This window comes from Amblyomma mixtum, chromosome 4 (assembly GCF_055824585.1).
Source record: "Amblyomma mixtum isolate Tamu chromosome 4, ASM5582458v1, whole genome shotgun sequence".
Lineage (NCBI taxonomy): Eukaryota > Metazoa > Arthropoda > Arachnida > Ixodida > Ixodidae > Amblyomma > Amblyomma mixtum.
In genome coordinates, this window is record NC_143015.1 from 105607528 (window position 1) to 105619552 (window position 12025).

Here is a 12025-nt window from a genome sequence, read left to right on the forward strand (position 1 = left end):
TGCAATGCATGTGTAAACTATATTAACTGTGTTTCGCAAGAGTAAAGTTTTCGAAAACAATGTTGCGCTGACATAAAAAGTTGTTCAATGAAAGGAAGTTAACAAGGTTGGTGAATATTATATGTTTGAACATTTTGGGTCAAGTATTGGTAAGGGATAGGGGACGATAATTAATAGGGGATGCTTTGCTGCCGGATTTGTAGACTGTAACCACCTTTCCGATCTTCCACTCAGTAGCAGCGTTGACTGGTCAATGCTGGAAAAGTTTGGTTAGTATAATGGGCGAATAAGCTGCAGTGCTTTTTAAGTAACGCAGTCATAACCCGGAGCGGAATGAACACTGAGTCCATCAATAAGCTTATTCACACCAGTAGGAGCAACAGTTATAGGTGGCATGAAAACATAGTTGAAGTGGTGAGTTGTAGGCATATGTATACATCAGATATGGGTGTAAAGTTGTCAGTGATTGCGCGGTTAAGAATCGTGACGCGAACGTCGGAAGGGATGAGGTCGCCTAACGGGTCAGGTAACGCAAAACTATCGTCGGTGGAAGGATTAATGACCCGCCAGAATTTTTGACATTGGTGGTTACATGTGAGTGGAAGTGCTTTTAGCGCTTTTGAGCGCCTGAACATACATGTTGGAAGCCGCTGAATACGAAGTCCGATCGCTCACTAGTTGGCGAGAACTTTGCGATGCGGTAGAGGCTTTCTTTTTGTTAGATAAACGTTTAATGTGATTATTACACTAGGGAGCTATTGAGTGGGTGGTAGCATTGCGTTCAGGAGTGTATTGTTCTGTGAGTTGGGTGATTATAGCTGTGAACATGCTCCAGTTGGTTTGAATGCTGCGGACACCAAAGCTATGGGAAAGCATCGATAAAAAAAAATAGTTCATTATTTATCGCCTGAAAATTTGCTCCATTGTAGTCTCGTATTATTATTTTTTTTCTTTTTGTTAGTGTTCGGAGTGGCTAGATTAATGTCATAGTGCATTAGCAAGTGGTCGCTGATGCCTGGCAGGTATGTAATAGGTGAGACTATGTCAGATCGATTTGTCAGGATTAAATCTAGCGTATTAGCCGCGTTGGCTGTTATAGTCCCTTGTGAGCACAAATGCACTAACGAGAATACTGAGCGCACATCTAAAAATTCGCGACTTCGAGACGAGAACGGGGACATTAAAGGGGAGTTGGTATCCCATGTTATCTTCGAAAAAATTAGATCGGCAAATAAAACAATACTGAAATAGATCATGGTGCTTTGTTTTTAAGTGTTTCCATAAAAAAGTATGGCAACAGATAAGGAAAGGCTTAGGTGATCGTGATCGAGGAGGTTAGACTGAATTATAGTGCAACAGCTTGAAACAGGTCTTCACATCATTCATATATACTTTTGCATCTGAGCCTTGTATTTATTGCTGTATTTTGTGTTACAACTTGTATTTAACATTTTTCAATTTTGCTAAACCTGTTCTTTTTTGCATATATTATGTATTCGCCCCTCCTGCTTGGGCCTACTGTAGGCCTGCAGTATGTTCTAAATAAAATAAAAATAAAAAGAACATTGCAGGAGCCTGGACAAAGCAAAATTACACAAATTACGTTTGAATAGAGATTATGGCAGGAAAGTGGATGAAATATAGCTAAAAGAAGAATTGTGAACCGAAGCAAAGTATGTAATGAGCCAGAAATATGCATATCAAAGAAGACACTGCACTGAGAAAATGGACAGCATGAAATAAATGAGCAGCACAAGTGCAGCGTACAGGCCTTTATCAAAGAATTTATTTTTTGTTTATTTACCACGTCCTGGTAGTGTTAGCTCCATAAAGCATTATCAAAATTATCACAATTTTCAGTTTTATTTGCTTAGGAGAACGTTAGAGCATTAAGAACTTGGCTCATAAATGCACCTCAAATATTGCCATAAATCATCGTACTCTTCGTCCTGGGCCACAAGAGCTGGGGCTTCATGAGATAATTATTACGGTGCATTAACGAAAATTTCAACATGCCGTCAGCATGCAAAGATTTTATACTGGCGCTGAAAAAACCGCATTTTTTAATTTTCGCTGGCAGGAGGGAGTAACTTTCTTGACTGCGCTGCTTTCTTCCTAAGCAAATGAAAGACGTGTATGCCGAACAAAAACAATTCGAAAATATGTAGCGTAAGATATAACACTAATGCACTGTGAAGCTTGATGCCTTATTGGTCCAGTAGAGTGGAGAGCTGGGCGAGTTAATTGGTTCACGATTGTAGAAAGAAAACCAGCGCAAAAGACGGGGACACAGAACTCGGAACACAGAATACAGGAACACAGAACACAGCGTCGTCCTGTGTTCCTGTTGTGCGTCTCCGTCCTTTGCCCTTGTTTTTTTTCCTTAATTGGCCATGCACTTGTGGCAATTTAAGAGCACTTCCTGTGAATTTTGCACAAAAGTAGTGTATTTTTGCATTCACCTTTTTTGTTAGGAGAAGGTAAGTGACGCCAACCAAGTAAAATACAGGAAAAACACGACGTTTCGGGACCGGCTCGGCCCCTTCTTCACGGTGTGACTACGGGCGAGCGCAGCTTGGCTTTTTAAGCCCCTGTGTGGAGGACCTGCGGGTCAATGGCCGCAGCCCATGGACGTAGGATGAGGGGAGAGTCCCCAGGGAACGATTAACATTCTCTCGTGTTTGCTGTATGTGCCACGACTCGAGTAGAAGCCTCCTGCGTGGGTTAGCTTCCGTTTCCAATACAATGGTGCTGTCGAAGTCAATTGGGTGGTCACACCCTTCACAGTGTTCGGCCACGGCGCTGCGTTGACGATTCATGTGACGGACGTCCGCTTTGTGTTGGTTCATCCTTTCCGCGAAGTTCTTCGTTTCCCCTATGTACGACGCCGGGCAGACGGAACACGGAATTTTGTACACGACGCCCTGGGCCTTTTCTCTGGGCTGCCGGTTTTTTGGGCGGGGGAGAAGGCGACCGATAGTGCTGGTCGGTTTGTGCGTTGTCAGCACCCCTTCTTTTCCGAGAATGCGACCGAGCGTCTCGCTCACGCCTCTCACGTAGGGGATGCAAACACGTTTCCGCTTCTGGCATGCGTCTGAGGAAATAATAGACCGGATAGACAAAATCCTAGACCGGATAGACAAAATCCGGTCTATTATTTCCTCAGACGCATGCCAGAAGCGGAAACGTGTTTGCATCCCCTACGTGAGAGGCGTGAGCGAGACGCTCGGTCGCATTCTCGGAAAAGAAGGGGTGCTGACAACGCACAAACCGACCAGCACTATCGGTCGCCTTCTCCCCCGCCCAAAAAACCGGCAGCCCAGAGAAAAGGCCCAGGGCGTCGTGTACAAAATTCCGTGTTCCGTCTGCCCGGCGTCGTACATAGGGGAAACGAAGAACTTCGCGGAAAGGATGAACCAACACAAAGCGGACGTCCGTCACATGAATCGTCAACGCAGCGCCGTGGCCGAACACTGTGAAGGGTGTGACCACCCAATTGACTTCGACAGCACCATTGTATTGGAAACGGAAGCTAACCCACGCAGGAGGCTTCTACTCGAGTCGTGGCACATACAGCAAACACGAGAGAATGTTAATCGTTCCCTGGGGACTCTCCCCTCATCCTACGTCCATGGGCTGCGGCCATTGACCCGCAGGTCCTCCACACAGGGGCTTAAAAAGCCAAGCTGCGCTCGCCCGTAGTCACACCGTGAAGAAGGGGCCGAGCCGGTCCCGAAACGTCGTGTTTTTCCTGTATTTTACTTGGTTGGCGTCACTTACCTTCTCCTAACATTAAATTTCCCAACCAGACAGACTTCTGTCGAATGTTTTCTTTTTTTTTTCACCTTTTTTACACGCTGAGTTGTTTTATCTTTTGGTCACTTCAGAAGGGAGGAGTTAGTATAGACCCATTGCAAAACTTCAGGCAACATTGTACCACAGTCTGGCACCACTGTGCACCGTCCGCCATGGTGAAGGATAGGTGTTCGGATCGTCTATCTGTCGATGCTCAGTGACCTGCTTTATAGTTGCGTTTAAATTGTTATTTTTTGCCGCAACAGGTCCGTCGATGCTTTAATAACGTGTCAAATCTCTGCCACGAATGTGATTCAACATGCCAACTCACTGCTGCGTTCCGATGTGTAATCAATGCGGTTATGTCGACAAGGACGGACGAAAGGTACGTGTACTACATGCGTGTCTTTGTAGCGTTGATGCTTGTCGGTTTAAAGCGTAGCATGCGCGCTCTATTAGACAGCTTTACAGAACCTCCGTATGTATTGCGGCATTTCACAGAGTTTCCAGTTTTAATCGGCAGAAAGCCGCGTTCTATACAAACTAAGCGCCGAACGGCAAGACGCGCGCGTCATCCAGGTGACACGATTTACTTCTGCGATTTGTTCTTCGCTCACAACGTTTATGGAGTCTACACCTGCATCCTTTAGGTTAAACGAAACACCATAGGCTACGCATTCTTGTAAAACAGGGAGAACTACGACGGACGAGGACACGGAACGAGTGCTCGATCGTCCCCTGACCTTCGTGTTCTTTTCCGTCGATCTTGCGCTGTTTTTGCAAGAACGCGTGACCCTAGCTAGATGTGTGCGATCTGCGGAGTACCGGTCCGCGGCACAGATCTCCCGACGATCTAAGTACGGCGTCTTACGCCGGCGTGCTTTACAACAGACTATCTCCTGCTACAAATTCCTTTAAGACTAGTGTGATGTGTGAAAGGTGTTTGGCTGACACTGGTTCTTTAATTTGGCCTTCAGAAATTTGCAGTGTGCGGTGGCTTGCAAGTGTTGTACTTTGTGTTGATGAAAAGACAAGTGCACATTCTCAACTGAGCCTTTTATTTGCAGGTTTCATTCCACAGATTTCCTGCAGATGAAGGAATGAAGAAAAGGTGGTTAGTGGCCATCAAGAGAGATGAAGGGATACTCTTCAAGGTGTCGAAGGCAACTAAAGTGTGCTCAAAACATTTCACTGATTCAGACTTTTGGGTAAGTGTGGCCAGTGGTTTGCGGTTACTGCATCAGACAGCCGTGCCATCTGTCTTTCCATTCAGTAAACCGAAAACATCAAGGAAACCGCCAAGACAACGTACCGGGTGCCCACATCCTGCCAAGCGGCAGCGAAAGGCTGCAAAGCAGAATGATGCACAAGATAATGTCCACAATGAGAATGATGTGTCACCATTGGCTGCATATCCCAGTGTGAATTCTACAGAGCGGCAGAGCAGGAGCCCACTGCAAGAAGTTTGTCTCCCAAACATTGCTTTAAATCATGCACAGGAAAATTCCGACAATGAAAATGGCACTCCACCTAAAGAACTACCAAGCACAAGCCCACTGCAGGAAGTTATACCCATAAACATTACTGCATTTCAAGAACTGCAAGCACAGCTTGCAGCAAGCAAGGAAAGAGAGGCCAGTCTGCAAGCAGAGCTTGAAGCATGCAAAATCAGTTGCATAAGTTTTGAAAACAAGCTACAAGACTCCGAGCTAAAGCTCCAGTTGAAAACACAGGAGCTAAACCTTGTTCGAAATGAGCTGATAAGCTCGCAAAAAAAAAATAGAACAACTCAGACAGGATGCTATGTCCTTTGGAGTTGAAAAATTTGAAGAGCGAGATGATGACTTCCAGTTCTACACCGGATTACCAAACTACGACTGCTTCAACACTCTCCTTAAGCTATTGAACCCTGGAGAAAAAGGGGAAAATATGAAACGACGAGATAGAACCCATCAGTCAGATGACTACTGTGGCCGACCACGAAAGTTGACTGTACAAAACGAGCTATTTCTTGTGCTCGTAAAACTAAGACTTAATCTTTTTCACAAGCACCTGGGGCATCTATTCAACATCTCAGTCAGCACAGTGTCGCGTATCTTTTCTGCATGGATGGACTTTATGTACCTGCAGCTCGCACGATTACCAATATGGCAGTCACGAGAAGCCATCAACCGAAGCATGCCAGAGGCATTTGAAAGGCATGCTGCCACACGTGTGTTGCTTGATGCGACTGAGATACGTTGCAATGTGCCGACATCGTTTGTGACACACTGCAGTCCGAGCTGTATTCTCACTACAAATCCACACACACATTCAAGGGGCTTATTGGAGTGTCTCCTAATGGGTTTGTAACCTTTGTCTCTGAGCTGTTCACTGGCTGCACGTCAGACAGAGAGTGTGTGATTAAGAGTGGCTTCCTGGACTTGGAATTCGACAAAGGCGACATAGTCATGGCCGACAAGGGTTTCCGAATCGAAGACCTTTTGCAGGAAATCGGCGTAAAGCTCAACTTGCCACCCTTTTTGCGGGGTAACCAGTTCACTGCAGAAGTCGGGAAGACCCAAGAAATTGCTGCACTTCGCATTCATGTCGAGAGAAGGATTCAGCGTATCAAAAGTTATCACATTTTTGATCGACCCTTGCCAATTTCACTGGCTCCATTAGCCAATCAGATGTGGACTGTCTGTGCAATTATGAGCAACCTTCAAGGGCCACTTCTGCGACAGTATGGTGATGCTGAAGATTGAATGCTACTCTTGTTTCACTATTTTGTGATGTTTGCACATAAAATATTATCCCCACGTGTATGGCAAGTCTGCCTCGTGCATTCACATTCTACTTATGTTGCACTTCAACCCTACTATGCGTGTGTAGGTTCCTCCAGAGCCCTCTGCTTTAAGAGCTAATTAGAAAAATGCATGACAGAAAATGAGGACAGCACAGCACAAATGTTCTAGATGAGTGCAGTGTGTTTCGGATGCGGTGAGGCAGAAACTCTCGAACACTTGCTCCTTCGCTGCACTGTGTTTGCTGATGCCCGTCGCGACATGCTTGCGGCCTACAGGGCTCTGGGCATTCTCCCAGACGCTCTTTCAACGCTATTGTGGCCGCAGGGCAGTGCGCGCACCCGTGAGCGAGCAATGGTGAGCCTCTGTGAATTCCTCGAGCTTGACGTCCCGCCTGTTCTCCGCCAGGTAGTGACGTGCAGTGACCGAACGCTCCGCGTGTGCTACCTCGGGACGATGAACAGCTGGATGCCCCCACTCTAGCTGTTTTTGTGCTTTGCGTCGTGCGCGTGGTTGTACTGTGACCTACCAGATCTTCACGCATGTGCGACTTGTATATATATTTATATTTATCATGTATATATGTAAATAGATTTATTGACAGTGTACCCCTTCCCCTATCCTTTCTACTATCCCCTCCCCTCTTTCTTTTCACTTCTACACACTGCCTGCTATCCTTTATTTCCGCTGCCCCAGCTCAGGTGCTTCCAGCCGCGATAGCAGATGCCGGGGTAGCAAAAATTCTTTGGCCTTCCATATTAAATGCATAAATAAAGCCACTACTACTACTACAAATGTTCTAAATGCTGTTTATCTGCCAAATTGCGGAAACAGAGGCATGCCACCACGACAACAAAACATTGCACAGCCACGATACTGCATATCTATAACCTGTGAAATATGACACCTGAACTTTTTCAGTTGAGGCAGCTTTCAGGCATTAAAAAAAATGGTATTTTTATTTTGAACGCTCATTCATTCATCTCTATATGACAACAGCTTTGTACATGGCTTTTCTGAATTTGAGAACCAATATCGAGAAAAACGTACTAACAAGGCATGCATAGAAACAACAGTACTTTGAGAGATGGGAAGATGGAATTTGGCAATGAGGGCAAGTTTGATACCCTAACTGATATCGGGAAGAAATAGCATATGGATTGAACATGTAGTGCAAAGGTCACATAACAGCATGAACTCGAAGAGAAGGCAAATGTAACAGGGTGGCAGATGAGATTAGGAAGTTGCAGGGATAAGGCGGCCACAGCTGGTACAGAAAAAAAATTCAGCAGAGAGACTTCAAACTGCTCATGTGTAAGGCTTAAGCAGGGGTGTGCGAATGTTCGAAATTTTGAAGAGAATATTTTAGCTCGGTTGGTATTCAATTCAAGAAATCAATATTCGGAGATTACTCAATACATCAAGATTGCGCGAATATTCGAACATTACCGAATATTAAAAAGTGTTCAGTTGTTCGGCAGCAATCGAATACAGCAGACTCATTGCAATCCTGAAGAGACTGCAAACCCGGATGAATTAGCCGAATTCCTGCAGCAGTCTTGTGTCAACTTACATTGTTCATTTTTTTTAGTATGACTAATTTAGGCAGGGCGGGATCACATGCTTGCCAGTCAAAGGGTATACATGTCTGTGCAATTTTAGTTTAATTTTGTTTGCAAATGCCTTGTGCAATTCTGAAATAAAGAAGAACAATGTTAGCTTATTTTTCCATTTTTTTTCTTCCCATCAAGCAAACATTCGATTCGAAGGCATTCTTTCTGCCTATTCAAAGTTGGTTCGTATTCGAGGAATTCAATATTCGCACACCCCTACCAGTAAGGCTTTTGCCTTAATAATTGCAGGCAAATGGAAGAAGTGTTTTGTCTGCAGTGGATATGACTAGGCTGATAAGTTTTAACGATAACATTTTTCTGATGCCACAGTAATAATGCACATAAAATATTGTCCAATTCTGCGGCTAATGTTTTGGGCATCGGCTGGTCAAGGTACAAGGCTACCTCACAGACTACTTTCCAAATAAGGAAGCAATGTTGAAAAGTAAAAGTCTCGCAGCTTTACCCACATTGCTTGCCATTCACTTTCGTCCAGCCTAATCCTTTCCACCAGAATGAAATCCTTGCTGAAAACAACGAAGTCTCCCCAGTTCAGACCTGCTACACCCATTTGTCCGATTATCTGAGCATAGTAAATGTGGTCCCTCTTCAACATGGGACCCCTATCACTCAGCTCAGAGCAAAATTCATGCCTAGCAAGCTCCTTGCCCTTGGTGTCTCGTAGCGAGTATGGGCACTTGATTTCAACGACATAGGTGCCTTCAGTTGGATCGAATACTATTCTATCCGGTGAGGCACCAAGCCACGGAAAGGCGGGATTGACGAACAGTCCACAAGAGCTGACAGTTGCATCACGTCCCGCAGATCTCAGGCCTTCTTCGTACTGCTTGGCTGCGGCTGCCTCATTGGTGATTCCATACCTGCGAGTAACACAGAATACCGGGCAATCATTTAAGTTTACATGGCACACACTGGAAAGCATGTAGTTATCTACCATGAGGTAGATAACAAAATAAATGTTCTTTGCACAGCTGGCATTAACTTACTTTATGGCGGGAACTCTGGAGAGGTCCCTGCTCGCAGTAATGGATTCCAAGCCTTTTGTAGTCCACTGTTGTCTTGACAGTACAACACCAAAGTTCGAAGCAGTCAACCGGAGGCCTCGCTGCTTTTGCCATGTTGTGCTCTTGGACTGCTGCCTCGTATCTCTTTCAAGCTGAGCCGACAAACTAGTCGTGGTGCAGATCTCCTATAAATTGTACAAAGGGGGGACATAAATAGAATTATTGCCCTGCTACACATGTTCCACAGAAGCACAGAACATTACGAAAATAAACAAAATAAGCAGCCAGCCTTCTTTGCCCCAGTCCAATTCCAATCAAGCTGACCTCTTTAAAAAATCACTGCCTCTCCCCACTGAGAGAAACAGAAAAGAGGAGGCAGCTCTGAATTTCATTGCTTTCATCACTTCACCAAGAAGCAAAATTTAGGTTTTCAACATGATTAGCTTTCTCAAGCAGCACAGAGGTAAGAACAGCTACAGTGAATTTTGGACAGTTAGCAAAGGGCACTTCAATGCAAATCAGCAGCACACATAGATACTTGTAGAAAGTAAAGAGGATAAAGTGCTAGTTGCAGTTCGACTTGTTATTCTCAAGAATGCATCATAATTTTATAGGATCAAAATCAGGATAACTGATTACAGCTTGGGCCCTCACAACAGTGAAAAAGACAAAAAAGAAAAGGAAAGTCAGCACAGTACCATGTGGCCTTACTTTTTGTTAGCCATTCTATTTTGCAATGCCACATTGTTGAGGTATACATTTAAATGCACAAGTACGTAAAGGCTAAGAAACAACCACAAAATCCGAAATATACTTTTGTCGCAGCAACGCAGTGATGCTCTTAAATTATCGATTTCACTGGCTCATCTTTCACTTTTCAGACTAATCATATTTAGCTTTTGTGATGCTGCTGTGATAACAATGCATCTGAGCATACCTCGAGGATCCTGTTTCCCTTCTGGTGAGAAGGCACGGTCCAAGCACTGGCATTCTGAAAGAAGTTCAGGTCGGGAATGGCACTTGGGACCCCTGAATGCACAGCAGAAATTCCAGCTGTATGAACTGTGAAGCCATGTGGATGGAGGGCCTGCTGGTATGCCAGTGGTGACGATGCAGGTGCAGGACCATATTTTGTTTCTTTGGATGGTTGGTTGGGTGTCAGCAGTAGTGCTTGGGCGAATTCATCTTCTGGATTCAGCCGGAGCAGTGATCTAGCGAACTCCTCTTTGGCCGCTTCTTGCTGTTCCACAGTGCGGGGGCAGCGCCTCCGCTCTTTTGGTTTTGCAATCTTGGCAACGCTAACACCACCTTTCCTCACGCTCCGCCAATCAACAGTCTGAATAGAGCACCCTTGGATGTTGGAACCTCGTGGCACCCTCCACTGTTGAGGCAAATCTGTTGCTGATAACTCTTGTGGAGCCTCGGTAAACCCTTTGCTTTGTAGTAGAGCTACTGTTCGCAACATTCCCATCAAATGATTGCACGCTAGCTTCCCTGCTGGGCATTCACAGCTACCATCAACAATTTCTCCATTCTGGCTGACGGCAGCAATTATACTGTAGGGTGATGAGTTCTTTTTTTTGCTTCTATAGGATGATGCTTTGATGAAAAGCAGCCCGTCTCTGAAAATGCAAACGTTTGGCGAATTAGTGCAAGAAATTTTCTCGTCAGACTACACATACAAGCTTACAGTATGCTGCAACATGCCAGGAATGACACCTGCATTCACTTGGGTACCTGGCACTTACCAAAGGAGTTTGTTATTCTACTACAACAGTGTTAAAGCGCTGTGATTATCTCAGAAGTGTTGACATGAAGACAGAAACTAAATACATCGAGGCGACGCTGGTTTCTCCTTTCTAAATCGCGTTTCAAGGTCTAATAAGCACAGAGTACATTCAAAGGAAGCCAGCTGGGAGTGCATTTCTTGAGAAATGCTGCAGTGAATCTCGCAGCACTCTTCATGAAACATCAAAATGCCAATCTACCACAGCTGGCTGTCATGCAGACTCGCCGTCCATTTTACCGCGAAGTGTAAACAAATAGCTTTTGGAATCGGCTACACTTGTTGCTGCGATGGCAGTGGCGTGCATATGCATGACCGCCGTCCCAAGTATCCGTACACGAGTACCCGCGTTCGAACCCGACCGTGGCGGCCCCGTTTCGATGGAGGCGAAATGATAGAGGTACGTGTGCTGTGCGATGTCAGTGCACGTTAAAGAACCCTAGGTGGTCGAAGTTATCCGAAGCCCTTTACGAAGGCGTCCCTCATAGCCTGAGTCGCTTTGGGTGGTTAAATTTCCCCATAAACAAAACCTACGCATGTACTACGGCGCAAGAAGCGCTGCCAACGCGTCGCTCTCGATGGCTACACGAAGCGCGTCAGAAACGAGTAGGCGCTTTTAACAGTGGAAAGACACTTCAATGGCAGCGAGGAACTTTTCAGGAACAAGTTTTGACGAGCTCAGTTCATTTGCATGCTCAGGCAATGACACGAATACGTACCCCCCCCCCCCCCCCCCCCCTCCCATCAGCGGAACGCAGGCTTCTTGTGCCGGAAGAAAGCGAATAACTTAGGAAATACATCGTCAGCTAGTCATGAACACTGTTCTAGACACTCACCTTATTTTAGAACTGTTTGTCTGCAAGGACGAGGCGATCACATAAGACTCGGCGCTGAAGTTGTAACTTCGGTCCAAGCAGCGTTCTGTGGCTGACCTGCTCGAATAAAATGCAGTCAGCCTCATCTCGTTCAAAGGCGGCACAACGCTGAGGTCGTTTTCCCATCCTGTGATGGGAAAGACTA

The 12025-nt window shown here is 45.5% G+C and overlaps 1 protein-coding gene and 1 pseudogene across 1 annotated transcript; one reads left to right on the forward strand and one right to left on the reverse strand.

The window, feature by feature from the left end:
* Window positions 1-5505: 5505 nt before the first annotated feature.
* Window positions 5506-6542, forward strand: LOC149347707 (uncharacterized; annotated as a pseudogene).
* Window positions 6543-8567: 2025 nt separating this feature from the next.
* Window positions 8568-10795, reverse strand: LOC149347708 (uncharacterized). The gene is made up of 3 exons (XM_089587374.1): window positions 10157-10795; window positions 9202-9404; window positions 8568-9075 (listed from the first exon to the last, which is right to left on the reverse strand). Exons 1-3 carry the CDS (start codon window positions 10688-10690, stop codon window positions 8601-8603), a joined length of 1212 nt encoding a protein of 403 aa, XP_089443500.1. The 5' UTR covers window positions 10691-10795; the 3' UTR covers window positions 8568-8600.
* Window positions 10796-12025: the final 1230 nt, after the last annotated feature.

Coding starts and splice junctions, on each gene's coding strand:
- LOC149347708 (XM_089587374.1), bottom strand. CDS start 10,690: ATGGGAATGTTGCGAACAGTAGCTCTACTACAAAGCAAAGGGTTTACC. Junction 9,405..10,156: donor AGGGAAACAGGATCCTCGAG/GTATGCTCAGAT, acceptor TACAATTTATAG/GAGATCTGCACCACGACTAG. Junction 9,076..9,201: donor TCCAGAGTTCCCGCCATAAA/GTAAGTTAATGC, acceptor TGTTACTCGCAG/GTATGGAATCACCAATGAGG.